This window comes from Mustela putorius, unplaced genomic scaffold (genome assembly GCF_011764305.1).
Source record: "Mustela putorius furo isolate JIRA1106 unplaced genomic scaffold, ASM1176430v1.1 tig00003909_pilon_pilon_pilon, whole genome shotgun sequence".
NCBI classification, from domain to species: domain Eukaryota; kingdom Metazoa; phylum Chordata; class Mammalia; order Carnivora; family Mustelidae; genus Mustela; species Mustela putorius.
Genome location: NW_025422057.1, coordinates 35,626,729 through 35,654,596, shown reverse-complemented (window position 1 = coordinate 35,654,596; position 27,868 = coordinate 35,626,729). Strand labels below are relative to the sequence as shown.

The 27,868-nt window shown below is 40.3% G+C and overlaps 1 protein-coding gene across 6 annotated transcripts in view; it reads left to right on the top strand.

Annotated features, from left to right (window-relative positions):
• The first annotated feature begins 8,245 nt into the window (after positions 1-8,245).
• The window catches only part of RPP30 (ribonuclease P/MRP subunit p30), a 30,382-nt gene continuing 10,759 nt past the window's right edge, over positions 8,246-27,868 (top strand). For all 6 annotated transcript variants that reach the window (XM_004749676.3, XM_045068655.1, XM_013054746.2 and 3 more), the window contains exons 1-6: positions 8,246-8,368; positions 9,798-9,853; positions 10,442-10,498; positions 10,892-10,966; positions 13,975-14,046; positions 20,437-20,526. In XM_004749676.3, coding sequence (XP_004749733.2) covers positions 8,287-8,368; positions 9,798-9,853; positions 10,442-10,498; positions 10,892-10,966; positions 13,975-14,046; positions 20,437-20,526 — 432 coding nt within the window. In that variant the 5' untranslated portion in view covers positions 8,246-8,286. The remainder of the gene's footprint in view (positions 8,369-9,797; positions 9,854-10,441; positions 10,499-10,891; positions 10,967-13,974; positions 14,047-20,436; positions 20,527-27,868) is intronic.

Here is a 27,868-nt window from a genome sequence, read left to right as displayed (position 1 = left end):
TACATTACATTGTCTTGGCTCTCATAAACAATAGCCCACACTAATGAATTATACGAAGAATTTAAAAGCAATAGTTGTATTATTTGAATCTACAGTTAATATAATTTGCCGCCTATACTCCTACCAGCTCTTATCAGGCCTACTTATTTCATAACACCTTCTGATGTTTTTAGCCTTCACTTTTTCATTGTAGGATGCCAGATAATCAGTAAAGTACTACTTTCAAATTGACTTCCTCTTCCATTTTCTATACAGCATCAGGTCCAAACTCCCCTTTTTATAGAGCCGTCACCTCTATTACGTTATCCTGGGTGATGGCTGGGTATATTTCCTTAGAGTTGCTAGGTTTTTAATTTATAAGCTGTCACAATGCATAAACATAGTTATTGAAAATCTCAGCTTCTGCAACATTACCTTGCTTATGTTGAGTTTAAATTTCATCTATCATTATTTCGAGATCCTGACAGAACTACCTGGAATTCTTTGTTTCTCTCTAACCTTGACTAACAAATAATCCTCTCGCCATAAAAACGCTAAAAATCTCATGTATACATTTCCATAATTTTCTTGTAATGAAAAGCTAAAGGTAGAGCTTTAAAAATCCACAAAATCCCTAAACACTCACCTAAATTTGATATTTGTTTTGTCCTTCATTTCCTAGTGTTTAAAATCCATACCAAGGTGTTGCTTCCTTCACCCTCCCCCAGCCCACCTACTCTTTGGCAGTTACACTGGAGAGAATAAGAGAAGTGTTGGCATTTAAATCAAATCGTGTTGTTCGTTTTCATCCCTTTTATTTCTTTCATTTAAAAAATAACTCTGCTGCTTTAAGAAGTATGAAACCTTGTTTAGACTCTCATTTCCTATAACAACGGTCTCATAAAATTGTCAGTGAGGGTACTTGAGACTGCAGCTTTCTGATGCTTCCAACTGGTAATCTTCCTCTCTCAAAACTGCTCTGGGGTAGTAGAAAAGAGCCGCCGAGTCCTACAACAGGAATTATCGTCTTTTTATAAGCTCTTTCTCCCCCTAGGTACTCATAGCTCATCCAAAGCATATGCTTAATCATATCTATGCAGACACACACATACCCATCCATAGGACATAAACTTAAAGAGAGTTTTTTCCCCTAAAACCAGCATATTCTGGCAATCTAGATTTACTTTAAGAAACACAAGTAAAATAAAGCTTTCTAAGTCATAGGACCCACTGGCGACTCACCAGTCAGTTAAGCAGAATAATGTCATGCTGACTGGGGTTCCAGTAATTTCCAATGTCCAATGCTGCTGACTTCCTACAGAGTTACTCTTACTTTTCCGAAGTTTTTCAGTTCCTCAATTTAATACCCCATTGCCTCACTCAACTAAAATATTCACTGGGGTTTCCCTTGATCCCAATAACCAAATACTACCCTACCCTATGACTACCAGTTGGGCTGTGGGGCAGTAGCACAGGGACAGAATTCAGAACACTCATCCTCATGACAATGACTGAAATCTGTCAACAGACATTGGGGAGGCTCAGTTTGGGATAAGAGCAGCTAGCTAAGCTGGAACCAAGAATGCCCCTCTCTCTGTGACCCCTTTTACCATAGCTAGTTTTATCCTTTCTAGATTCCTGAAGCATTTTTTCCCCTATCTTTATTCTAGCATCTACCAGTGCAATATGCTTTAGATCTTATTTATTTATTTAACAGAGAGATCACAAGTAAGCGGAGGGGGGGGCCGGGGGGGGGACCAGAAGCAGGCTCTCTGCTGAGCAGAGAGCCCCATGTGGGGCTCCATCCATGGACCCTGAGATCATGACTTGAGCCAAAGACAGAGGCTTAACCCCCTGAGCCACCCATGTGCCCCCACATATGCTTTATATATACCTGACTATCCTCCCATTAAACTGTGAACTCCCCAAAGACAAGGATATTTTCTTATTTCTTCCACGTGTTAGGTGTTCAATAAACATTTGTCAAATGAACTGAGTGTATGTATGTCTGTTATATGTATGCCTATAACCAAGTGTCACTCATGGTATAAAAGAATTCCTCAGCTTAAAAGTGAATTGTGAGTTTGGTTTTCTTTTAGAATATACATCCTTTAATTATGCTACCTTTGTTTGCATTAGCTCCCAAGGATGACGACAAAAAATGTACTTTTTTTCTTTGGTTCCTTCCATTTAGAAAACTTCCATTCTCTTTACAAAATAAATGTAACCTTTAAAAATTGTCATAAGAAAAGATAAATAGAAAATCAAAGAACAGATAGATCCAAGAACGCTTATTTTTAAATTACTCATTTTTTTCCATACTAGGACTGTTTTTGAAATATAAGTGGTACGTGCGCGCCGCCTAGTGGGAAATCTGTTCCTCAGTATAAATTCCACAAAGAAAAACTGCCATGGAGAGCTTTTATCAGGGAACAAATTCAGTAATGTTGGCTTTCGATCTCTGAACCTGAAGGACGAATTAAAAGAAAAATTAAATTCTTCAATTTAGAGAAATGTAAAGAAAAACTGATAAAAGCAGCATTTCCTCATTGATTGAGCCAATGTTTACTGAGTCTAATAATACAAGTTGTAGTACAATGTGCAAATAGGTATGAACTAACGTTAAGTCCACAGGAAAGAGGCATTGGACCTGACTGGGGAAACCAAAGAATTCACAGAGCTAACATTTCAGTTAGGCTGCTAGAAAGAGGACAGGGTTCCATAAATATGGGGGATATTTTTAAATAAATATGTTTAGATTCTAATAGTTTAAATTAGATTTATTTTTTTTAAAGAATTTATTTATTTGAGAGAGAGAGAGAGCACAAGCAGAGGGAGAGGCAGAGGGAGAAGCAGACTCCTGGCTGAGCAGGGACCTTGACATGGGGTTCAATCTCAGGACCCTGGAATCATGACCTGAGCGGAAGGCAGACCCTTAACCCACTGAGCCCCACTAAATTTAGACTTAAATTAACTAACTGAAAATTGTCAGTATTTCTAATTTACATGTACTATTTGTAAGTAAAGGCTAAATATATATACTTGCTTTTTTTAACATGTATTAGATTTTATTTTTAAGATGATATACATATATGTATGTCGATAAAGGTAATTGCATATGTGTGCGTCACCATAAACGTGAAGGCTACAAATGCAGAGTGATGCAGGGGTGCTGTATTGTCAACCCAAATAACAGCAGCACTATTATTGCAATGACATGATATCTGAAATGAGGAACAACTCTTCTAGTTTTCTAACCAACTCATAATTCCAAGCAAAGCAAAGCGCAGGCCTCCCTCTGTTTACTCAATAGTTACATTCCTGGAAACCTCTGTGCATATAAAAAAAAAAAAATTGTAAAAAGAAATTGCTGTGCATTTATATATAAAACCTGTTTAGGTTCTAGATTAAAAAAAGAAAGAAAGAAAAAAAAAAAAGATAAACAAGCTTTACCCATGCCGGACAAGGAGCGAGTGTTCATTCTACAAGATTTTCTCACACATTGCAGGATTGTTAGCATCCCTGGGCACTTCTTGCCAAAGCTAGTATCAGCCATCTCACCTCTCAATTATTGTGACAACAATAAGTCTAAAAAAATACATAAATTTTCAAGTGCCCCCCCACCCAGGGTTGGCTGGAAGGTGGAAGAGAGGGCAACAATACTGTTGTGGAACATTGTTTTAAAGAATGGTTCATGAGATATTTTCTGTAAAGTATGATATATGTATTTTATGTTTTCCAGGCTAAGATGCAAGATTGAGGCTATTATGTAGGTCCTTAAAGAGCAAAACTTCCTTGTGTAATTTTCATTCACAGTAATGACATAAATCGGAAAGGACAAGTTAAGCAGTATTATCATAACGTTTAAATACTTAAATCAGAGTACCTTTTTTGGATCATAGTTTTGATGCTCAGTATGAGGTTAGACCATAATTTTCATAGCTGGAAACCAGTTTCTGTGCAGAAAATGACCTGGGTTATCCCTAGCCAGATGAGTATCCCAAAGACACAATTTTGCTATCTATGAACAGATCAGTTTATGTGAATTTTTTTTTTTTTTTTAAAGAGCCTGATGCGGGGCTTGATCCCAGGACCCTGGGATCATGACCTGGGCCAAAGGCAGAGGCTTTAACCCACTGAGCCACCCAGGCACCCTGATGTGAATTTTTCTTTTAAAGGGAGATGGGGGATATCAGAATATTTAAAGGAGATATATCATCAACCAAAAAGACTATATCTGACCCAGTCTTCCCTGATAAGCCAAGGTAGACATATTTTCCTTGATAACATTAGCAAGGAAAGCTCTTTCTGCAATTCAAGATGTTTTCAACAACCACTATATCCATTTACAGCTATTTGGAGCATGAACTGCGTGGTTAACTACTACGACTATTATTTTTGTATAGTGTTTAAGTTTAGAGCTCAAAATGGTTTCAAGTCAATGGTACAATAAATTGACTAAGACTCTGTGTCTTGACAAAATCTTGTCACATTGTGCTTATGATCCATAAGTCTGATGTTAAAAATGACCCCTGCAGGAATCCCATCTGTAGTCATGGTTACCAGTTCTGACAAATCTACTTTAATATTTTCAAAATTCTTCTCCATACACGCAAAAAAAAGCCACTTCCTAATGATGTGCCTTTTGGGAGTAACTTTTCCAGATGATATTTAGTCATATCGAAATTTTCAACAACACAAATAGCTTTTATATATCTACTTGATTATCAACTGCAATAGAAAATGCCCCAAAATAACTTGATTTTTAAAGGTCAATTTATTCTGCAAGTTCCAAGCTGTATTTCCAACATCCTGAGCAACAGCATTTATAGTTACCATGTTTGTAAACGCTAATTTCTGTTTAGGACCTGTTCTTTCTTTTGCTTTCAATAAACATTTTTTGTAAGCTTGCCTTCAGTTAAGAAGTTGTAGTTGCCTGAGCAATTTTTGTTTTCACTTAATATGCTCTAATTCCAAGGCAGCATCATGGTGATGAGTAATTTTATCTATCAACTTGACCAGTCCACAGGGTACCTAGATATTTGATCAAACATTGTTTGCTTGTTTGTTTTCCTGAATGAGATTAGCATTTGAATCAGTTGGCTGAGTAAAGCAGAATTAACCTCCCTAATATGGGGTGGGGGGGCTTCATCCCTAGTTGGAGGCCTGAATAGAACAAAAGGTCTGATCCTTCTTCAAGTAAGGAAGGATTCCTCCCCCCTGACTGCCTTCAAGCTGGGACAGTGTTTTGGGGGTTTTGTTTTGTGTTTTTTTCTGTCACTGGACTCAAGCTGAAAGATCAGCCTTTTCTGGGGCTTGAGCTTGCTGGCCTTCAGAATGGAAGCTATATCAGCTCTCCTGAGTCTCCAGAGGGCTAGATCTGCAGATGTGGGGACTTGTCAGCCTCCATAATCCCCTGAGCCAATCACTCATATGATAGACACACTTTTTGGCTTCACCAGCTCTGTGGCAAATGGGGGCAAATACAAGTCTGCCTAGAGGAAGGGTGCCATTTTCCAATCTGCACAAGGGCTCCTTTAAGGGCTCCATCATTGGGAATCAAAGAGGGGGTGCTTTGGGGGTTGCTGGTGTATCATGCCAGCATACCATACACACAGTTCAGTGAACTTCTGGCCGTGTGTTTAAATAAATGAATACGATCCAACAGCTACAGTTGTGATGATGTGGGTATGAAGGTGAACAAGAGCTCATGGGTTCATTGATTAAATCTGCAAATTTTGACTGAGCACTATCTACTTTGTGCCCATTGTGGATAAACCCCAGACTTCTGCATCTTGTTACTTTTTAATTCCATCCATCAAAATTTAAATCAAGCATTCCCTCCTCCAGGAAAACATCCTTTATCTCCTCCAAATCCCCCCAACCCCCCCCCCAATCTGAGACAGAAGACTCTGCCAGATGTACCTGACACACCTGTGCAAATGGTGTTATAATACTGCTTTCTTGCCTTGCCCCCCACCTCAACCATAAGCTGCCAGAGGACAGGGGCCCACAGGAGCACTCATTTACGAAAGGAGAACCAAGTGAAAAGAGGATAAGGCCAAAGATTAGCTGAACCCACACTGACTTTTGGGAACAAGCTCAAGAAAGATAGGCCTTTGGGAAGAACAAGAAGGGCTTAAGGGTTGCTTTGGATACCAAAAGGCACCCTTTCTAAACTCCCCAAGGAAGAGGAAATGACTAAAGAGCCATCCATCTTCTCTGACCTCAGATATAATAGGAATAACAGTATCTCCTTCATTGGCTGGTTGTGATGATTATTCAGATAATGAATACAACGTGGATACAAAAATGGATAAACCAGATAATGGACACAAAGTACACAGAGTAATTATGCAGTACTATTATTTTCCAGGCAGATATTTTCAGGGTGTCCTTCAAACTCCAGATCCTTGCTGCCTCAGCTTCCCTTGCAGGCCAACTTCTGACCCTTCTTCCTTGTTCTTCTCCCCTATCACCATCCCATCCTATCTCTCCCTCCTCCTTTCCCAACCTCCAACTCTCTCCACTGCTTATTTTGTCCAGGAGACAATACAGGAAGGGAAAACTGAGCCAAACTGCCTGGATGTATATATAGATCTATCCCTATTACTTGAGCCATATGTTTCTCAGATGTAAAATGCAGATGTTGCTAAACAAAAACAAAAAGCCAGTACTTAACTCACGGTTGCTTTGAAAATTAAATAAGATATCCAAGTAAGTACTCACCAATTAGCTGGCCCTCAATAAAGTGTTCAGTGACTTTTCTCTATTCATTTTTTTCTCCCCCTTTCGTTTCCTCCTCATCTAGGCCTGGGGGTGAAAATGGGAAAAGAAGTCTAAATGTACAGTTCACAAGAAAAGCACAATGACTTTCAAAGAGAGAAGCCCTCTTTCGTCTAATGCTGACATCAAAAGTCAGTTATTTTATTCACCTTCACCACACCTTGGTCCTATTTCTGACCATTCTAGAACTGTGGTCATAGGTGAAGATACCTGTATGATCTTGCAAAATTAACCCTAGGTTTCCCGATGAAAAGCAGAGTTTGCTTTGCATGACCTTGTTCTATTTACAGAAGTAAAAAAAAAAAAGAAGAAAAAAAATTGTTCTTACTTAAGAAATATCAAGTACTGGAAAAAGGCAAAATATTTCTTCTTTATTAAATTTAACCAAAAGGAGAATTGCATGCTTTCACATGGAACAGAACCCTCTTAAAATTGCCTTCCGAAATCAGGAAAGAAAGCATTTAAAGAAGGACCAATCATTACGGTGTGGTCCATAGACCAGAGACTATCTAGGTACTGTTTGTTTTAAGTACAGAAATTGAAACTGTTTAGAAACGTTTACAGCACTTTGTTACTGTCGGGAAATTTAAGCCCCCAGTCAGTGGGCTCTTCTTATTTCGCGGAGTAGAGGTCGATCCGGTTGTTGTCAAACCAGTTTTATGCGGCCAGAGCCCCTGCTCACCCGTAACGCACACCGGACCACCTACGGCGTCTCCGAAGAACTGGAGGCGGGGGAGGGGACCGGAGGATGGGGTAGAGGTGAGACTCCCGGTCCAGTTTGAGAAGCCCCGATGTAAACTGTAGTTCCACAATTTTACGTTGTCGGATAATTTATCAATCTTCGAGAGCTCATTTAAATGAAGTCCAAAAATGTGGAAACATCCAATGTGTGTGGGATATGTGCCACTTTGTTCACTTCTCAGCGGGAAAACGGACAGATTTCAATTTTGCATCTCCCCTGTCGAACCTGTCTGGCTAACCCAGTCCTGGGCTCCCCGCTCGACCGAGAGAGAGCCCTGCCATCTCGTGGCCGCAGACGGGGACCGCAAGACGGAGCCGCGCGCCGGGGACCGCCCGTTCTGACTGGACCGAGAGACCCTAGACCTTCTGCTCAGTTCTCCGTCTTCCGGATCAGCCCGTTTCAAAGAACAGAATGGACTTCAGAAGGCGGAGGGAAAAGGGTTTCTTACGACTGTTTCAAAAGGAAGTGTCCGGTTCGCGAAAGAATCACTTTCCACAGTATTTTCTGGACGAATGGTGGGAGATGAGAACGCCTCCGAGGGAAACCAAACATTCTCATTCAGAAGGCGGCAACGAAGGACTGAAGTGAGGCCGTGGATTTCAACACACTAACTTTTGCTGCTACTCTAGGCGAGGCAAGTGCCTTCGAACTTTAAAGCGAATACTTATCTAAGTGGAGAGAGGGGCGGGCGGCGCAGGTAAACTACAATTCCCAGCATGCCAGAGGGGGCGAGCCCTGCGGCTGCGCAGACGGACGCGCGACGGTCACGTGATTTCAGCATGGCGGTGTTCGCAGATTTGGACCTGCGAGCGGGTTCCGATCTGAAGGCGCTTCGCGGGCTGGTGGAGAACGCCGCTCACCGTGAGTCTCCCCGGCTTTGCGGGCCGCGGTGCCTGCCCACTCTCGCTGTTTCCCAGACCATCGGGCCAAGTTCAAGAGGGACTCGAGGGCCTGTCCTCGTCCAGGTCTCCTGAGATCTCTGGGATGTCCCTGGTAGCTGATGCCGCCGCGGTGTTGCTCTGATCCCGGGCGCGGGAAACTCGAAGGCACCTGGGAGTTATTACCCGGTCCAGCTCCTTCTTGCCTGCCAGTTGAAAAAACTGAGGCTCTGAGAAGATGGGAGACGTGCATAGCACCCCACAGCTGAGGGATGGCAGAAGCCTGGGCTTCCGAGTGTACAAGTCACCTACGCCACTGCTTTTGGTATCACCCCTTTCCGCCTCACGGCACTATCAGAGCATTTCGGGGAATTGAGCACAGGCGGATAAAGCTGTGGAAATTCAAAGAAAAGGGGGGAGGGACGTGAGGGTGACATTGTGGGAACAGTATTAAGAAGAAGAGGAGGTAGGGGGAGGAGGGAAGAAGTACTATGCGGGTGGGAGGGGGGCAGCATGGCCAGAATGCAAGAATGTTAGGCATATTTGAATCCAAGGGAAGCCAAAGCCCTGAGAGATCCTTTTTAATGGTTGTAGTTAATCATGAGTGTTGTCTTCTCAACACTCCACTGTAAAGTGCGAGGATAGAGAAGTTTAAAAATGAGGAAGTTTCTCTGGAGCCTGTCGAATAATGGATGCTCATTAACAATTTAAGGGAGAGGAAGGAAAGAAGGAAATCAAACAGATGAGAGAGAGAGAGAGCCATTCTTCTGGTATTAATATGCATGATCTCTTAATACTAGTATCCTGTCGTCCTCATTGGTATTTAAGTAACTTAAAAATAGGAGTCATGATCCAGACATATTTTCGGTAGTCCCAATGTCCAGAAAAATGCTGTGTTGAGCTGATACAGCAGGGCCCTGGCCTCCAGAGAGTTCCCAATCTACTGATGGTGGGCAGCTGGAAAGAGGAGGTGAGCAGTGGTGTGAAGGAGTGATTACTCCATTTTTTCCTAGGAAAAGGGCCTCTGAGGGAAGTAGAGAGGGTCAAAAGCAAAAGAAATGAGCGAGAAAAAAAAAGAATCGTGCTAATAATACATCACAGAAGTCAAACAGCCCTGTCTCTGTGCCACACACTGCTCTCAATCATCCTGTGCTTATTATCTTGTTTTCTCATGACAGTTGTGTGAGGTTAAGTTCTGTTAACACCATTTGATAGTTGAAGACCTGAAGCTTGAAGTTAAGTAACTTGTAAGTGGTAACCCATAGATTTGAAGGCAGGTGGTCTGACACCAGAGCCCATATCCACAACCACTGTTCCTACTGACCCCTAATCTTGACATGAATTGAGTCTAGCCTGTGCATACAGGGAAAAGGTTGTCCCATTTAACAAGAATGTTCGATTTTTCTTTTCAGTTGGCTATTCAGTTGTTGCCATCAATCATGTTGTTGAATTCAAGGAAAAGAAACAGGTAAAAAACAATTTCTGAAGTTAATAACCAGCATTTACAATCGTCTTTGTTTATATTGGTAATATGGAAGCTACAGATGAGCATATTTCTTAAATGCACCCTCTTGTGTAGTATCTTATTTTACATGTTAACAGTTGAGTCAGTGCAAAGCTTTTGTGAAGTATTAGGGCATGGTAGAAAGATTCTTAAAGTTGAGGTGATGTTAATTAAACAACTTTAAGTAATTTTTAAAAGTACGTTGTCATTGACTGAATTGTAATCCCAGTATTACTCCTTTTTATTTTACTGACATGGACTCATTATTAATTCCCCTCTTACACGTGCATGTAAATGTGTATATTTCTCGTCAGGCCCAACAACTGTACCTTTTAGATTTTTTCAGTCTATAAACTGGTTTTCATCTCTCCTCTCCATTGATGTTTCAACCACTTCTCTGATTTCCAGCTTTCTTCCTTTTACTTTTTTTTTAAACTTAAGTGTTTCTCTACACCAGAAATTAACTTTTCTGAAAATCCCCTATAAGTTTTCCATTATGCTTCATTCCTTTAACATGTATGATCTAGGGTGACTGTTTTTTGTTTTTTATAGGAAATTGAAAAACCAGTAGCTGTTTCTGAACTCTTTACAACTTTGCCAATTGTACAGGTGGGTCTTCTGTTGTTTAAGAACTATAATACTATTCAAATATGCCCAATTTTATGTAGGGTTTTCTAACGGGCACTGTTCCTTCCTCTGCCAGTCTTACTTTTCCACAAAACTCAGCTCTTCCCTGAAGTATTCACTTACTATGAATTCAGTACTTCTTTGATTATCTTTTTTCCTGAAGTCCTATAACCTTTAATCTCTTTATGTAGTTTAACACATGTACATCTTTATTTTACTAATTATATTATAAATTCCTTGGTATTGAAGACTAGCTTTTACTGATCGTCACTATCTTTTATTGCTGGTATCTTTTAATGACCACTTCCCACTGGTAAAGAGGAAAGTCACTCATTGGCATTTGAACTTTTTTTGATAGAGTGTTTTTGATTATAGGGAAAATCAAGACCGATCAAAGTTTTAACTAGATTGACGATTATCGTTTCAGATCCATCTCACTGTAATGTTTTGGTAAGTTAATTTTTCTTCTTTTTGGCCTTTTAAGTTGTACTGGTTCATGTTGAACCTCACTTCCTACTCTTTTTTTTTTTTTTAAGGTTTTATTTATTTACTTGACAGAGGGAACACAAGCATGGGGAGCAGCAGGCAGAGGGAGATGGAGAAGCAGGCTCCCCACAGAGCAGGAAGCCCAATATGGGGGTCGATCCCAGGACCCTGGGATCATGACTTGAGCTGAAGGCAGATGTTTAACCCACTGAGCCACCGAGGCAGCCTGAACCTCACCACCTTCTGAATCCCTGAATCCCCTGCCCCCAGTTAGGATACCTGCCTACTCTCCTTATCCTCAGAATTCATATAACATAACAGTCTCTTCTACTCTTGTCACAGATAGAGGGGTACCACAGTTAACAAATCCTTTGACAACTGTTCTTCATTGAACTCACATGAACCAGACGTACAGTGGGTGCCAGAGATATTGCTGTGATTAAGACAGACAGGATTGTTGAACTTAGGAAGGTTATAGTTTAATTGACAAGCACCAAACAGATAATTAAGAATGTGAGGAATATTTGAAGAGTTGGAGGTAGTAAATAAAAGATACTCTGAGGAAGGTGATGTTCCACCTGGGACCAGAAGAATCAGTAAGTGTTATGTAGGTGCTGCGCACATGAGAGAGTGTTCCCACAGACAGGATGGATTAGGCACAGGTTCTGGGCCCCAAGAAAACATGGCGTTTTCTAGGAAATGAAACAACACCAGTAGGGCTCACCCTTGTGAGCTGGCTAACCTGGGATGAGGTTAGGGAGCTAGTCTGAGTAAGCAGTTGGAAGCCCTTGAAAGTTTTAAATGAGGGAGTGAAATTATGATGTTTCCATTATAGAGACTGGATCAGAGGGGTTGAGGGGATTTAAGAGGCTTAGCAGGGGCTGAGGATTGACAGGATTCCATGGTTGATTGGGTGTAATGTGGTGGCTCCCAGCACTGCCTGATCAGCCTGCTAGTAGATGGTGGTACCTTTTCCTGAGAAAGGACATAAAAACAGAAGCAGATTTGAAGGCATTGTGTTAGGGACATGATGGGTTATTGTAAGGATTCCAGTGGCGTTTGTAAAATGGGTAGTTGGGAAAAGGGACGTGACCCTCAGAAGAGGGATCTGATTAAAGATACTGATTTGGAAGCGGTCGCTCTGTAGAGAGTAAATGAAGTCATGGAAATGGATGAGAATCCCTGGTTCACGTGTGGACCTGTGAAGAAGTTCTCGGACAGAGTCCTGAGGAACTTCAGCATTTAATGGTGGAGTAGAGAAGGGGAGCTAGAACTGGAGACGGAGGCGGGACTGTGAGAAATATGAAGACAATGGGCAAAGTGAGAAGGGAAATGTGAGGAAAGGTCAGCAGCATCTTCGAGCCCGAATAGTCCAGCAGGAGAGGGGCTCAGACATGTCTTGGAATATTGACAAGAAGTCATTGGTTGCCTTAGCAAAAAACCACCTCCATGGAAGTGATAGAGACGGGAGGAAATGCAGACAGTGTGTGATGCTGACTTCGCTTGCAAAGTTGACTCCATAGGGGAACAGAAGGCACAGGGAGGTTGGCAGACAAGAACCTGCTATCTCTGGGTTTTAGTAGCTGGGAGAGAGGAGTATGCCTGCTGATGGGAAGGATCTAATGAAGGAGAGAGAAAGAGATCCTGAAAATGTGAGCAGTTTTATCTTGAGCTGGAGTGGACTCCTCTGCCATAGAACAAGAGTCATCAAGGAAGGGCTGGCCTCTTTTATAATGATTAACATTGCTTAAAAACAAAAGTAGAAAGCCAAGTTCTGATTCTCTGGGCCCAAGTAGACCTAAAGGGAGCTGACTTGATGGATCACAAAGATGTTCATTCTCTCTTGTTATCATGAGCATCCTGGTAACCCCTCTTTGTCCCTTTTCAATTGGGAGTGGGCAAGCAGAGGGCACAGAATCCTAGGTCCTAACTTTTCTAAGACGTGGGGTCTGCCCTGTGTCAGCATGTCTGCCCAGCAGCCCTTCGTGCCTACTTCTGCTTCTCTTCACCCCTCCCCTTTCCTGCTCTGATTTTTAGAATGCCTTTTCTTTCTACAAAATCAGAGGTAAAAGCTTTAAAGGTACAAACAGGCAAAGAAGAAATATCACATATTATCCTGTCATTCAGAAACCGTATTTGAACATACAGTTGAGCCTTGAACAATGCCAAGGATGAGGGCACAGACCCCCATTACTCCTACCCCACATAGTTAAATATACATGTATAAATTTTGACTCCCCCAGAACTTCACAACTAATGGCATCCTACTGCCAACCAGAAGCCTTACTAATAACATAACAGCAACATTATAGTAACAGTAATAACATTTACAGTACTGTACTAGATTTATTAAAAAAAAAAAAAAAGAATGTATGGGTGGACCTGTGTAGTGTGAACCCATGTTCAGGGCTCAGCTGCATAGTTTTCCAACCTCTTCATAGACATACACATATGGTGTTAAGTTTGAGATTTTCATTTTTAAGCAATAACTGTTTAACTGATCTATCCCTCTCCTACTCCTGTTTTCTTGCACATCTAGCATTTTAATTTATATTTAACAGTATTCTTATTGTGAGCCTAATTGTATCATGTTTAGTGTGTGTATTTCTTGTCTCATAAAAAAATGGTAAGTTCCACTGAGAGCCCAGACATGCCTTGAATGAGTTCATATCCCCAGTGCCCTGCACACAGTAGGTGCTCAGAAATATCTGGTAACCTTCTCCAGTCATGTGTAAGAGCACCAGCTATCCAGTTTGATTTTTATATCATAAGCACAATTTGGTATGCAGTTAAAGGGTTACAATGTGGGAAGGAGGGTGATGGGTGGGGTCTAAAACCTCGTATACAAAGCAAAGCAGAAATGGCATGTAAGAAATACTACGTGATTAAAATAAACGTAGCTAGACTACAAGTCAGAATTCCATGTGTACATTCTTGATTATTATACAATAACATTCTTTTTGTACTGCTAGAGAGCAACATCTTCAAGGGTCCGGCTGTATGATATTGTTGCAGTTTTTCCAAAGACAGAAAAACTTTTTCATGTGAGTATGTAAGTAATAAATAGTGAAAGAACATAGTATTTATTATTTTATGTAAGAAGTCTGATGTTCTGCTTTTGCAGGTGATCTGTTTCACTCCATCTGGAAACTTCTGAGATTTTTCATGTATGCCTGGGATTCTGAAATTTCACAAGGGGGTGCTTAGGTGGCATGTGTTGTTTTGTTCATCTTGCTGGATATTTGCTGGGCTCAAATTGAAAGTCTCAAGGTTTTTTCTGTTTATCTCTGCTTCATTCACTTATTCATTCATTCATCTGAAATGTCTCTTAGGTGAATGTTGTTCTGTCTCATTCAAAGCTCTGAAATCACCTCAGTTTCTGCCCTTTGTACCATGCATTGCTACCCATGAGGGAAGAAAGGAGCAGAGTTCTGCTGTGGCATAAGAGATCTCCTCTCTGGTTTGGCTTTCTCCTTTGCATGCTCTGAGGTGTGGTCCATATGCTAGCAAGATCATGTCGGCCTTTAGTCTTAGAGAAGTTCTTCAGAATCAGCCATCTGCTGATTCTATTGCCCTTTGTGTTCTTTGTGCCTTTATGAATTTAATTCCTTTTGTATTTTTAAAATTGCCATTTCTGTGACTTTTCAAGAGGCAACATTGTTGAGCATGCATGGTCATTTTGTCAAGTTGAAACAGAGCACACTGGGTATTTTGTTTTTTTCACTCTGCACATTTTAAATGATTATAGGAAAGAACAAAAATCAGCTGTAATAGTTTTTCAGGAATGTTTTACTGTGTAAAATAGGCATAGCTACTTTTAGGAAGTTCTTTTATCTAGATTGAAGAAAATAGCCAACTACCAAAACTATACTCCCCAAAAGGATACTGCAGAAAAAAAAAATGTACTGATCTTTGATGTTTTAATTTTACAGCCTGTTCATTTTTTTTTTAAGTTTTTATTTATTTATTTGACAGGCAGAGATCACAAGTAGGCAGAGAGGCAGAGAGAGAGGGGGAAGCAGGCTCCCCGCTGAGCAGAAGGCCTGATGCAGGGCTCGATTCCAGGACCCTGGAACCATGACCTGAGCCGAAGGCAGAGGCTTAACCCACTGAGCCACCCAGATGCCCCACAGCCAGTTCATTTCTTTTTACTTTATTATTTTTATTAACATATATTGTATCATTTGCCGCAGGGGTACAGGACGATTCACAATCATCAGGCTTACACATTTCACAGCACTCCTTTTTAAGCAAAATGTGTTCTAGAATTATAGGATGATTTTCCTTTGGTTTATCCAGTAGAGGGAGCTGTTAACTAAGGAGGCTGATGTGTGATTAAATTTAGTTTTTAGGGCAAATATCAATTCTTAATTGTTTATATTACTTCAAGGAAATAGCAAAAATTGTGTGTTTTTGTTTTTTTTTTTTTTACTTTGGTGATGCCCTTTATAAAATGCTCAACTATAGTAATTATCAAGAATTTTGTTTCAGAAAAAGGTGAGTGGGATCAAGTGGTTCTTATTTATCAGAAGCCCCTGTGGAACTAGTGAAAACCAGGCACTTTCAGATTCCCCCACTGGAGATTCAGATCCATTAGGTTTGGGGTTAGAATATCTGGGGTTTTTTGTTTTTTTTGTTTTGTTTTGTTTTTTCTAAGTCCCATAGGAGATTCTCATTCAGTATTGAAACCCCAAGGAGGAATATGAGCATATCCAAGTTCATTGAATAGCAGCTTAGTTTTCTGACTAAGTAATAGCAACTCTAGACTGAAAGTTGGCAGTGTACCTAATTTTTTGTTGCCCATTTATTTTTTTAATTGATTCTGAAGTGCACATAATTTATATTTTTGATAGTTATATAACATGGTGGAGAAGCATATGTTTAAATATCTTCCCAGAAACTTCTGCATATTTATTTCTTTAACACAATAATCCTGGGAATAAATAGAACATATATACTTTATTATCCTCATTTTTTAGAAGAGAAAGTTGAGACTTAGGCTAAATGATTTGCTTTAAATCTTGGATAGTATATAACAGAGCCAGGACTTTTGGGTTTTAGAACACATTAAAATTTCATTTAGCAATTTTATCTTATTACAGTTGACCCTTGAACAGCATGGGCTTGAACTGCACGGGTCCACTTTTGTGCAGATTTTTTTCAATAAATGCAGTACTATAAATGTATTTTCCTAATGTTTTTCTTAGTAATATTTATTCTAGCTTACTTTGTTTTAAGAACACAGTATATAATATACAAATGTGTGCATTAGCTATTTATGTTTTCAGTAAGGCTTCTGGTCAACAGAAGTTAAATTTGGGTGGGAATCAGAAGTTATACGTAGATTTTCTGAGGGGATGGCACCCCTCAATCCTAGGTTGCTAATGAGTCAGCTGTACTTGTTTTTCTCCAATTGTGTGAATTCAAAAGCATGAGCACATGCTTTGTATGGTGGGTAGAACTGTCAGAAATACCCCTGAAGATAGAATAAAGCTATAAGTAACATACAAGGTATTTGTTTGGAACAGACTATGCAGAGAGTTACATGAAAAGTTACATGAAAACAGATTCTAAAATTGGAACATCTTCCTTTTATCTGTTCACATCTTCCCCGTTCATTAAGGAGCAGTTAAGTTAGCATTCTCCCTGTTTTCTATAGAAAATCAATTTTAAGAGACATTTTTCTTTTAATCCTAAAGGTTTTACAAGTATATCATGGTTTGGAACTGGGTCAGATGCAAGCAATGTGTTGCTTAGCAGGTTGTATTCTCTAAGTGATTTTATTTGTTTGGTTTTTAAGTAGATTATCTAGAATTTAAGCAAGCATCCCTGTAGATGTGATATTCTAAAACTAAGGTCTCTAAAATGAGTCACAAAAACAAATACACACACACACATGTGTTAACACGTAGTAGTTTAAAATCTAACCACCTTAAATAGCATTGTTTCCGTGGGAAATAACATGATTTTCCATTCGGAGTATCTGGAAGATATCTCATGGATAAATCCTCCCTCTCCAGGGTTACCCTAGGGGCTAAGGCAGAAGTGAAAGACTGTAAGGGGAGTCCATGACCACAGAATTTGGTAGGCGGCATTACATAGAAGCTTCGGGAACTTCTGAGTTACTTCCATTTAGGATTTAAAGCAACTGAACAGGATGAGGAAAATTCAAGTTATTTAGTACAGTGCGCTTTGAAGTAAGTACTTTGATTTTGTACTCCATCAATTTAAAAAAAAAAAAAAATGAGTCTTCATCCCCAGTACCTTGTTTATTTTCTTATAAATTATGTGTATGTTTCATTATATCAGTGTGATTTTTTAAACAATACATGCACACAAAACAAGTTTTAAGAGAATGAATTAAAAAATAAAGGGAAATAGAAGGTCTTTTTTTCCTTCCGAAATCCATGCGGTAGCCTTCAAAGAGTGTTGTCGGAGACCATGTGTGCAACACCGGAGGCTCCTCAGGAGAGGGAGTACCTGCCAGGCAGTGCTCCTCAAGCTGGCTCCACCAGCTTCAGAACTGACAGGGCTGTTTGTTAAAAGGCAGGTTATTACGCCCTACTTATTACTGAGTTTATTACTGGGAGTAAGACCTGCTAATTTCCAGTTTAGTTAAATTCTTCAGAGGAGTTTATATACACACACTTGAGACTGAGAGTCACCCTTGCTGGACGTCTCGCTTTTCTCTGGGTAAGTCTGGCTCTCCCTTACATCTTATTTCTCATAAAGTACCAACATGTATTAACCTGACACCCATGTAGGGGATTTGTGGGAGACTGAACCCCTACCCTCCCATTCTCCCAGTTCTGTTGAATCAAAAGTAAATGTATTTGTGGGTATGTGCAGTTTGGAGACTCTGCCTTCCTTAAATCCTCATAGGATTCCCTGAAAGGTGAAAAGAGCCGAGATGGCTTGATACGCAACTTGGCAAAACCACTATAATCAGGTTCTCAACTGCAAATAGTATTTGAACATAATCTGTTTTAGTGATTTTGGAAGTATATCATTATAATGTAAAATGAGCTGTTATTTTATAATGTCCTGAGTGTATCAGTTAAACACTTGGATTAATAGAAAGTTAAATAACAAAAGAATTCAGTTTGAAACATTTTAAGTTTGAGGTGTCAGAGGGAGCCAAGTGGAGCTGTCCTTTGTAAATGAACGTTTATTAGAATATATGTACTTACACCAACACAAGGGATTGTTTTTAATTAGCTGCCATTATGTAAGAGGAGGAAAATGAGCAATAGATCTGTTCAAAAAGAACCTAATTTAGCCTTATTCTGAGGAAGAATCCTTGATGGGCTTTTAAAAGAATGAATCCGCTTTTTTTTAGATGAAAAACAATGATAAGTTCAAATAGGACAAAAGGCCATGTATCGAAATGGACACTTTTCTTCCCAGCTGAAACGCTCCCTTTTCTCCTTAGGCAACCACTACTAACAGTGTTTGTGTATCTTCTCAGCAGTAATTACATACGTACTCCTTCCTTCCTTAATTCCCCTCTTCCTCCTTCCACCCTTCTGTCCTTTCTAACACCATGCTTTTTTTTTTTCACCTAACAGTATATATGGTTCCATAATATCAATCACAGATGTACTTCATTCCCTTGGAGTCTTCATACTCGGTTGCATAAAGGGACTGTATTTTATTGAAGTAAAATAAAGGAATATCAAGTTGTGTCTAGTCTTTGGTGATTGCTATTGCTATGACTCTCCTCGCACTAATATTCTTGAGCATTTGTTGGGTATAAGGCTGTAGAATATATTTCCACAGGCTCTCTACAGGATGCATTCCTACAGGTGAATTGCTGGTGTGTGTGTTTAAAATTTTGACACCTGTTTTAAAATCCTTTTCAAGGTCCTGTACTGATTCAAAGACCCTGTGAGTGCTTGTTTATTTATTCTCTTGTTAGCAGTGGATTACTAAACTTGTGGATCTTTGCTATTCTGATAGCTTAAAAATGGTGACCAGAAGCTGAATTTGTTATATCTTCTATTCAGAGCTTTTCATCCATTCTTATCAAATTCTCAGTGAGTCTTTTATGAGGTGGACAGCTGTAGCAGTTGGGATGGGGCAGATTGTTTATGAGCCAAGTGTTTCTGCCAAAACAGTGTTACTTCCCAGGCTTACTAAGTTACTATGACCGTCTAAAGCCAGGCAGCCTCTATCATTGCTTGCTTCTTCCTAAAGCCCTGGAGTGGGGGTAGGGACCAAAGTGGGAATTCTGAAGAAGAGAGGCAAGATGTGACATTCCTGTCACTGCTAAAAGTCCAAGCTGATCATATGGGGGATATTATGACCTGCTCTTTACCCCTCTTCCTTACTCTGCCCTTCCCCTCTGGCCAGAGCTCTGGTGTTAGTTTGCCAGCATAGCCAACCTCGCATTTTGAATTTGTTCATCAAGCCTGTCTACACCAGCATTGTCAGTAAGGCTTGTTTTCAGTACACTACAAAACAGACAATTCTTTCTGTCACTGTAAATCAAGTAAAGGCCAAATCAGAGCCAGATATGCATCTTCTAGCTGTGGTTTTGGCATATACTCTTATGCTCGTAATTTTTTCCCAGCTTCATTTTGCTCCTCTGATTTTCTTTTCATTCTGTTTTCCTTATCTATTTTCTTTTGTATGTTTTTGTTTCGTTTTTTTGAAAGCTATTTCAAACCTCTTTTGGAGGTAAATGCAAAGTACTGATCAATAAGCAAGAACAAAAATTGGAACAAAGGAAAGGGAACTTAGAAGTTGAAAAATACATTCAGCGTCATTTGATTTGAAACAACTGTGCTTTGACCACCACCACCCTCCTTCTCCATCTCCTCCTCCTCCCCCTGCTGCTTATCATCTTTCCCCTCTATGGAGACAGCTTATGCATTACACCCATTACGTGGACTATTTCTCTTCTAGTTGGAACAAAATGCCATCAGCAGGGCCATGCTAGTATCCTAGCCCCTCAGTAGTCTGATAGAAGCCACAGTTCTAGGATAGTTCCTGGCAGAAAAATAGATAATCTGTGGAATAAATGGACCATGCTCATATTCCTTTGGCTTGTTTTTCTTCCTGGATTTCGGAACAGTTAGTTACCACTTTCTGGAACAATCTGATGTAGCCTTCCAGAAACTGAGCCTCTCTTAGCATCCCACCCTTCTGTAGCAACCATGAGTTAGAGAGTCTCCAAGCTCTGTCTGGTGAGATGATCCGTGGACATACCACTGTGCTCCAGTTCGGTTACAGTTAAACCACTCAAACCGAATGTGAAGGAGTGGCTACTCATTGACAGATACATTTCAACACTATTATGATGCCTGTGGACTGAACCATATATAATTTATATTTCCTTAAATCAGATTTGACTATGTCTCCCATTCTTAATGTGTGCCATTTCTTTCTTTCGTCTTTACCTGTTGTTTTTGTTTTTGTTTTTTTCTTGACAGGTCGCTTGTACACATTTAGATGTGGATTTAGTCTGCATAACTGTAACAGAGAAACTACCATTTTACTTCAAAAGACCACCTATTAATGTGGTGAGTGTTGTACTTTCTCTTTTATGTGAATCTGTACAAACCCACGTTAACGAACCGGAAAAGGGACAGAAGGACCTAGTATTCTTTAGAAGGAAAAACCTAAGGCTGATGATAAATAGGCAGTTTAGGAAAGAAGATTTTCATTTTTGAAAGCTGACTAGAGGTAGAAAGGGAACTTGAAACAAAAATTATCCAATAAATTATTAAGATGTGTTTAAAAGACCTTAGAAGTCAGAGTTAATGAAGGATATTTCTTATAAGGATAGCCATAATCACAGACACTTAAAGCCTGAGCATTGAACAGTAAGGGGATAGGGCAATCTAGAAAAGAAGAGGTAGGGGGTAAAAAACAGAGAGGGTTCCTGAGGTACCAGCGAGCTTGGGCGGGTGTGTAGAGGAGGGAGCCGGGTGCAGAACGCCCAGCGGACGAGGTCCAAGCAGGATGATCTACCCTGAAGCTCGCTGGTTGACGCAAAAGCCCAGGATCACTTTTATAATAATCTTAGAAGGTGGCCATGTGTTCAGGAAAGTTTTGTTCCTGCTCTGCAATGGAATTCTCCTTACCTTTCTACGTAGTTTCTCTTGTTTCTCCCAACCCTTTATCTTCCATCTGTCACACCTTCTTGCCAGTCTTCATTAGAAAGGTGGTAGAGCTTGACCTCCATGGCTGTCGGGTCAGCACGGCGGTCAGCTGTTTGCGCAGGCAGCCAGGTCCTGGAGAAGGGTTAGAATGCTGTTTCAGAAGAGCAGCTTCCAAACCTGTCTCCCCTTCTCAAGAATTCCTCTCGAAGGAGACCGAGGGTGTCACAGGCAGTCCACATTTCATACCTTGTCCTGTCAGAATTGGAAATTTAAAAACTTAGGCACTTTTTCAATATCGATAACTCCCCTCTTCTTCTGTCTCTGTGGAATCACAACTTCCTCGAGCTTTCTTTCGCTGTCGCCGCTGCTAAGGAATTGGCTCGAGGCCAAGAGTAGGGGGAGACAGTGAAAGGAGAACATTGATCTATGTGGTGTGCAGAAATTGAATCCGTGTGGAAAAATTTAAGTTGGCTTATGTTCCAGCCCTAAAAATATGCTACTAAAGAACTTGAAAAGGACTCAAAATTTTAAAGTCGTATATGTAAGAGGAAAACTATAAACCAGCTCTTTTCTGATAAATACAGAGAGTGCTACTGAACATAAAACAGTATTTACTAAGCTCAAATCATGTTTCCTGTCTTCTTTCTGGTACTTAAAAAAATAAACCCTAAAAACAATCCTGAATCATCACATGTTCAGGTTGGAGATCTGTGTTGTTTTTAGCAGCTCACCTGTGCAGTGTGGTAAATGCAGGCTAGCAAAGAGAAGCCATTCAACCCGACAGTCCCAGGATGGGGAAAGTTCTGGTTGGTACCCTGTCAAAAGAGAACTCTGAGATGCTCCAGCTACCCGTGATAAAAGGCGCAAACAAATACAGTACCAGAGATGATGGCAGTCTCATTGGCCTCACATATTGTTCCTCTTCAGAGGTAGCAAGCTCTGTCTCTAGAAGGCTTTTTACTAGCCTCCAACTACCCGTCCAATTTCTGCAGTTAGGTGGTGCAGCCACTCTGTAAATTGCTATTCAGCTTACATTTTTTTTAACCTCTCTCTTTGTCTTAATAAATAAGGAAGGCCATTTTCTAGACTTCTTTGCCTGAGTGAACCCACTTACGGTACTGTGCCCTTGACTGGGAGGAGATAGTAGCATGGGATGCTAAGGCCAAGTCCATGGAACAGATGGACAGCAGTGCACAGCACATAACTCCTCATGTCCTTCAACAGTGGTAGGCTTCTCAATGGCTGTTTTGGCAAGGGCTTTCAGTTAGTTCCTTATGAATGTGCCCTACTGTTCAACCCAGATTGTAAGCTTATAGAGTGTACCAGCTGTGGGCTGGGTCTTTTTAATTATCGGCAAAATCTTGCCTGCAATGGATGCTCCTTAGAATTTGTCAGTCGAATGAATATATGTCAAATTTAGCATATCAAGGTGCAGCTTGGGGAACATGGCCAAATCGTCCTTGTCATCAGTCTTTATCTGGCTGTCAGGGTCTGGCAGGAAGTGTGGGCATGGAGGGAAGTGGGGCACTGGGGCAGCATGAGGAGGATGGCAGTGGGGACAGTGGCAGTAGGACCGCCCACCCTCCAGTTCCATCTGTAGGTAGAGGAAAACTGCTGTTTGATGGATATTTTTGGCTCAATGCCCATGTATTTCAATTTAAGAATTCTGAAAAGTAAAAATTTGACAAGTGAGAGGGATATGCAGTATTTAACACAGTGTCTGCTTTTTTAAAAATCTGGTGTGAACATTTTACATATGTTGTTTAATAAAAACTAGATGATGGAGTGGAAGGAAGGGCTGTGCAGGATTATTTTTAGTCTTCATCTAGTGTAGAAGTAGGCTGTGGTGTGAATTGGTCAGGAAGCACAAAAGTCCATATTTATTCACCACCCATTTTTTTCATTTGAAAGAGTAAGCTGGAAACATATAATAAGAGGTAGCTAGCTTATTGTTCAGGGTAAGTAAGAGTTGTATGATATGTATGTATTATTTGTATCTAATAATATCTATTCTAGATATGGAGCTGTAAGATTTTACATTAAAATACGGAAATATGTTCACCATGAAAGGATAGAAAATGTGGTAAATGAGAGTAATAATTAATCTTAGGTCCCGGTCCTTGCATGCTCCTTTGGACTTGTTAGTAAACTTGTCTTTGGCCATGAAAAGTTGATAGGTTGACTTTATAAGGATCACCATATTGGGCACAGATCTTAATTTAGAAAGGATTAATGTATCCCTTTATTTTGTGGTGGTAAAAAGCAGGAACATTAAAATACTTAATTCATTAGTCTTCTTCCCAGAGGCCTTAAGCCATGTGACAGTTATCACCTCAAAAGGTTGGCATGATAGGTTGGAGGGTACAAATTTCCAGTTACAAGAAGAATAACTTTGGAGACTCTAATGTACTCGCATGACTGTAGTTCATAGTACAGTGTTGTGTACTTGAAAGTTGTTGAGAATAGACCTGAAGCATTCAACTATGTCAGTTGTGTGGATCTTAGTAATCATTCCACAATGTATATGTGTATCAGATCATTGTATTATATACTTTAAATATGTATAGTTGTATTTGTCAGTTATTCCTCAGTAAAGTTAGAAGACAACGACAGCTGGGGTCATGAAAGTGGCCCAGGAGCTGGAGCAGCACACTAGAGCATTCCTTTGTACAACTTAGAGCTTGCATCCCCCTTAGTTATCTTCAACACATGCTTGGGGCACCATAATGTCAGTTATGTAATTCCCTCTAAAATCTCCTACAGACCTCTTCTGGAGTCTAACCTGTATGGAAATCACAACTTCATCATGTGATAGTTGGATTTCAAAAAGTTAAATTCAGCTTGTCTTCTTAGACAGTCAGATGACTTCTCATTACTTATCTTATGGTTTTGGCACTTTCTCAGCTGCTCCAGCCCAGCAGCCATAGGGCACGTGGATGTGAAGTACCTCCATTATGCAGATAAGATCGGACTCAGGTAGTTTGTGGCTCACACTTCTCTCACAAGTTGACTTCAGAATTGTACTCGAGCTCTGATTTTAAATCTGCTGTCATTTCCCACTGGGAAATGCTATTTAAAATTACTTTACAGCACAACTCTTTGTTAAGCATAGAATAATCTTATATTTTAGAACATGATCTTTAGGAATTCAGGTTTCAAGAACAATTTTTTTAGCAACACATATCTTTACCTTCCTTTGATTTTTCCCTTTAATTTTTTTTTTTCCCCAGTGTTCTTGCCATTCAACAATGACTTCAAGTTTATGGAGTTATTTCAGTGCTTATATGTGTTATGTTCCCTGATGTTTTCCTCTCAGCACTCCCTTTAACTATAATCTATTTCTGTCTTCATGGTCCAATTAGTCCCCACTGAGAAGTGTCCAGCAAATAGTGTCTGAAGCAGTGAAGTTGTTCCAGGAATGATGCCATATATACTTGAGCTGGGTGTGAGAGCTCTATAAACTTTATTTTTCATCACACATATTGTGAACCTAAATGTGTTGAGTGCTTTATCGGTCCAGGGCTTAGACCAGTGCTAGCAAACTTGCCAGTATCAACAATTTTGTGTGGCAAAAAAACACAGAAAGACGGTTAAAAGACTGGTGAAAATATTTTCACATATTTCAAAGCTAAAAGGCTAATGAGAAGCTAAAAAGCACAGATGAACAGCCCCCCCAAAATGGATTAAGAATGTGAAGACATTTCACTGGAAAGGAAATACAAATGGCCCTCAAAAATGAAAGATACTTAAATTCCTCATTATAGGAAAAATTTACATGAAAAACACCTAACTGATTGGCACAAGCCTGAGAGTTTGATGTACACTCTGCCGTAAGGTTGCGGGAAAGCAGGCATTCTCGTACATTGCTGGAACAGTGTAAATTGGAACGATCCCTATGGGGAAGTGGGTGATTTAGCAACAACCATCCGAATTACAACTGCTTTCCCTTTCTGACCTGGTGTATTAGTTTCCTAGGGCTGCCAAAACAAAGCACCACAAACTGGGTGGCTTAAAACAACAGTGATTTATTGTCTCATGCTCCTGGAGGCTAGAAGTCTGAAATCAGGATATCATCGGGATCACGCTCCCTGTAGGAGCTGTAGGATAATCCTTCTCTGCCCCTTCTTTGCTTCTGATTTGCCAGTAAATAATCTTTGGGGGTCCTTGGTGTGCAGCTGTGTGACTCCACAGTCTTCTGGCTTCATCTCACAGTATGTTCTGCCTCTGTGTCTGTGTCTTTATGTGGTTGTCATGTTGTAAGGACCCCAGTTTGGGGATCAGGGGTGTATCTTAGACCAGTGACCTCATCTTAACTAATTACATCTACAACAACCTTGTTTCCAAGTAAGGTCACATTCTGATGCACTGAGGGTTAGGACTTTAGCATACCATACCTTTCAGGTGGGTGGGGAGGTGAGACACAGTTCAGCCCGTAATACCCAGCTTGAGTGTTTATTCTACAGATAGATTGAAATAGCCCAAAGTCTCCTGATGGAGGCATGGTTAATTACACGCCACTGTATCTCTCCAGTGAAATACTGTGCCGCTATAAAACAGAATTCGGGAGTTAGGAGCTGACATAGAAAAGCCCTCGAGTCAGAGCAAGAATATGGTATGCTACCTTTTGGGTAAGAAAGAGGAAAAATAATATGTATTCATATTTACTTATGTTTGTATGAAGACACTCTGGAAGAAGACACAAATTAATAGAAGTAATTATAAGAGGTGGGAATGGGGCAGATGGGAGCAGACATACAAGTAAAACTTCTTATTGCTTTTTTATGTGACTTTCATTAGTGAATTAGATGAACAAATTACCTTAAATAATGTTACACCAGAGGGTGTTGAATCTTTTTGAACTCAGTAAAGAATTTTTATGAAATTACCAGAGAATCTGTATATTGGCCTGGTAATCAACTCTCTGTTTTCTTCCTGTCATCTTCAGCTTTGCTTAGTTTTTGGAATTTTACCACCAGTTTTTTCTTGATCACGTATCACACACCTGCCCTTTGTAGCGTCATTATGACTGTTACTTCTCATTAGTAAAGAAATCTGATCATCTGCCTATTCCAGAACCTTGGTCAGAGATGTGAACAAAAGCCAATCAGGCAGGCACTGTCATGCTTTATGAAGAGGCTGTTAAGAACAATCATTTGACAAGCTTAAGGCAATTTACATTAGAATGGCCTTAGAAACAGGCCCAGGTAATGAGTCTATATTTTATCCATTGAAAAATTTAAAGTTTAGCATTATGAAAGAAATATTCACAACCGTCAGTAGCACATTATGTGTAATTTCTCTGTCTCAGACTTTTCTTAGCTGTTTAAAAGTGAACTTGATTAATGTACTAAGAGCAAAATCAGAACATTTTTCTTTAAGACTAATTAAGCTAATTATTGTCTTCGCTCCCTCCCTCTGTGAAAGAGAGTTTTTATTTTGATCTCATCCCCAGAAGGGGTTAAAATTTTAGATACAGTTAGGGGTACTTTATGACCTGGTCCCCCAGGTCTGTGTATCATCCACATCTTCTCCCCTTCTCCATCCTCCTGCCTTGTGTTTTAGTTCAGCAAATAGCAGGATGAAGAAAAAATGTCAGCTTCTTTGACTAACTAGTAATTTTGGTAAGAGAAGTAGCCAAAGAAATAGTTGAGAATCTGGATAAAGGAAGTGTTGTGGTTTAACTGTTGAATAAGTCGCCAGTTTTATCCTGGTTCCTTTTACATGAATAATCTGTGGTGAGCAGCATTATTACATAACCTCTTTCCTATAAGCTACTATTTATCTACTCAGAATATAAATACATTTAACACTTTTTGCATAAAAGGCAGTTTTGTCTTACAAAGAAATATCATGACGCTGCTCTCCAGCTGTGTACAAGATAGGCAGGGAGACCGAGGTGCACATTTAACTTTGGCACAAAGAGTATTATCACAGACACCATTCCCAGAAATAATCAACACAAGCCCAAAGTTTAGAGGTGGGAAGAAATTGTCAGGGGAGGTTGCAATATGGAAAATCCCATGTAAATTTTAACTAAACTAGTATCAGGTATGTAAGGAATTCTACAGTAAAATCTCAGAACCTTAAGGCAAGAGGAAAAGTTAATGAAGGGAGGATTAGGGGATAGGAGAAAGGGAGTCTCGGTTCAGGGAGGGAAAGTAGGGGCCTTCCATGTGCACCTGAGTTCGTTTAAGGTGGGCTGCCAGTTCTGGAAGACCAGTTTTTCCATTCCTTGTGAACATTAAGAAGTAGACCTCCTGTGGCCACACGGGAGGGTAATAGAAACTCACTTGCCAGGTGCTGCCCAGTTTGTGCCTGCCGTCCTTCCTTTGTTCGTTCAGAAGAGCACTGCCACCAACTAGGGACTTCCCCTGCCATGCCAGCATCCTTCATTGCTTCCCACTGCTGAGATCAGTGTGTCTGCAGTCCTAAAGACCGGCGCAGCTGGCCCTTCCCACCCTCCTTAGCCTCCATTCCCACCACAGGGGGCCCCCTCACTCTTGTCCCCAGCCATGACCTCCTCCCTGTGCTCCCACACTCCCTCCAACCCCAGAGCCTTTCCGTGTACTCCTCCCTTTGAAAATGCCTGTTTACTCAGTTCCTTCATCATCTACTCTTAAAGTTCTTGATAGCACTTTCCACAGTTGAAGTGTTAGGGTTTTTGGTAGTTATTTGGTAGTCCCCTTAGAGTAAAAGCTCTGAAAAGGGAGGAACCATGTCAGCGTTTGCTCACCATTCCCACACATAGTTGGCTGAACAC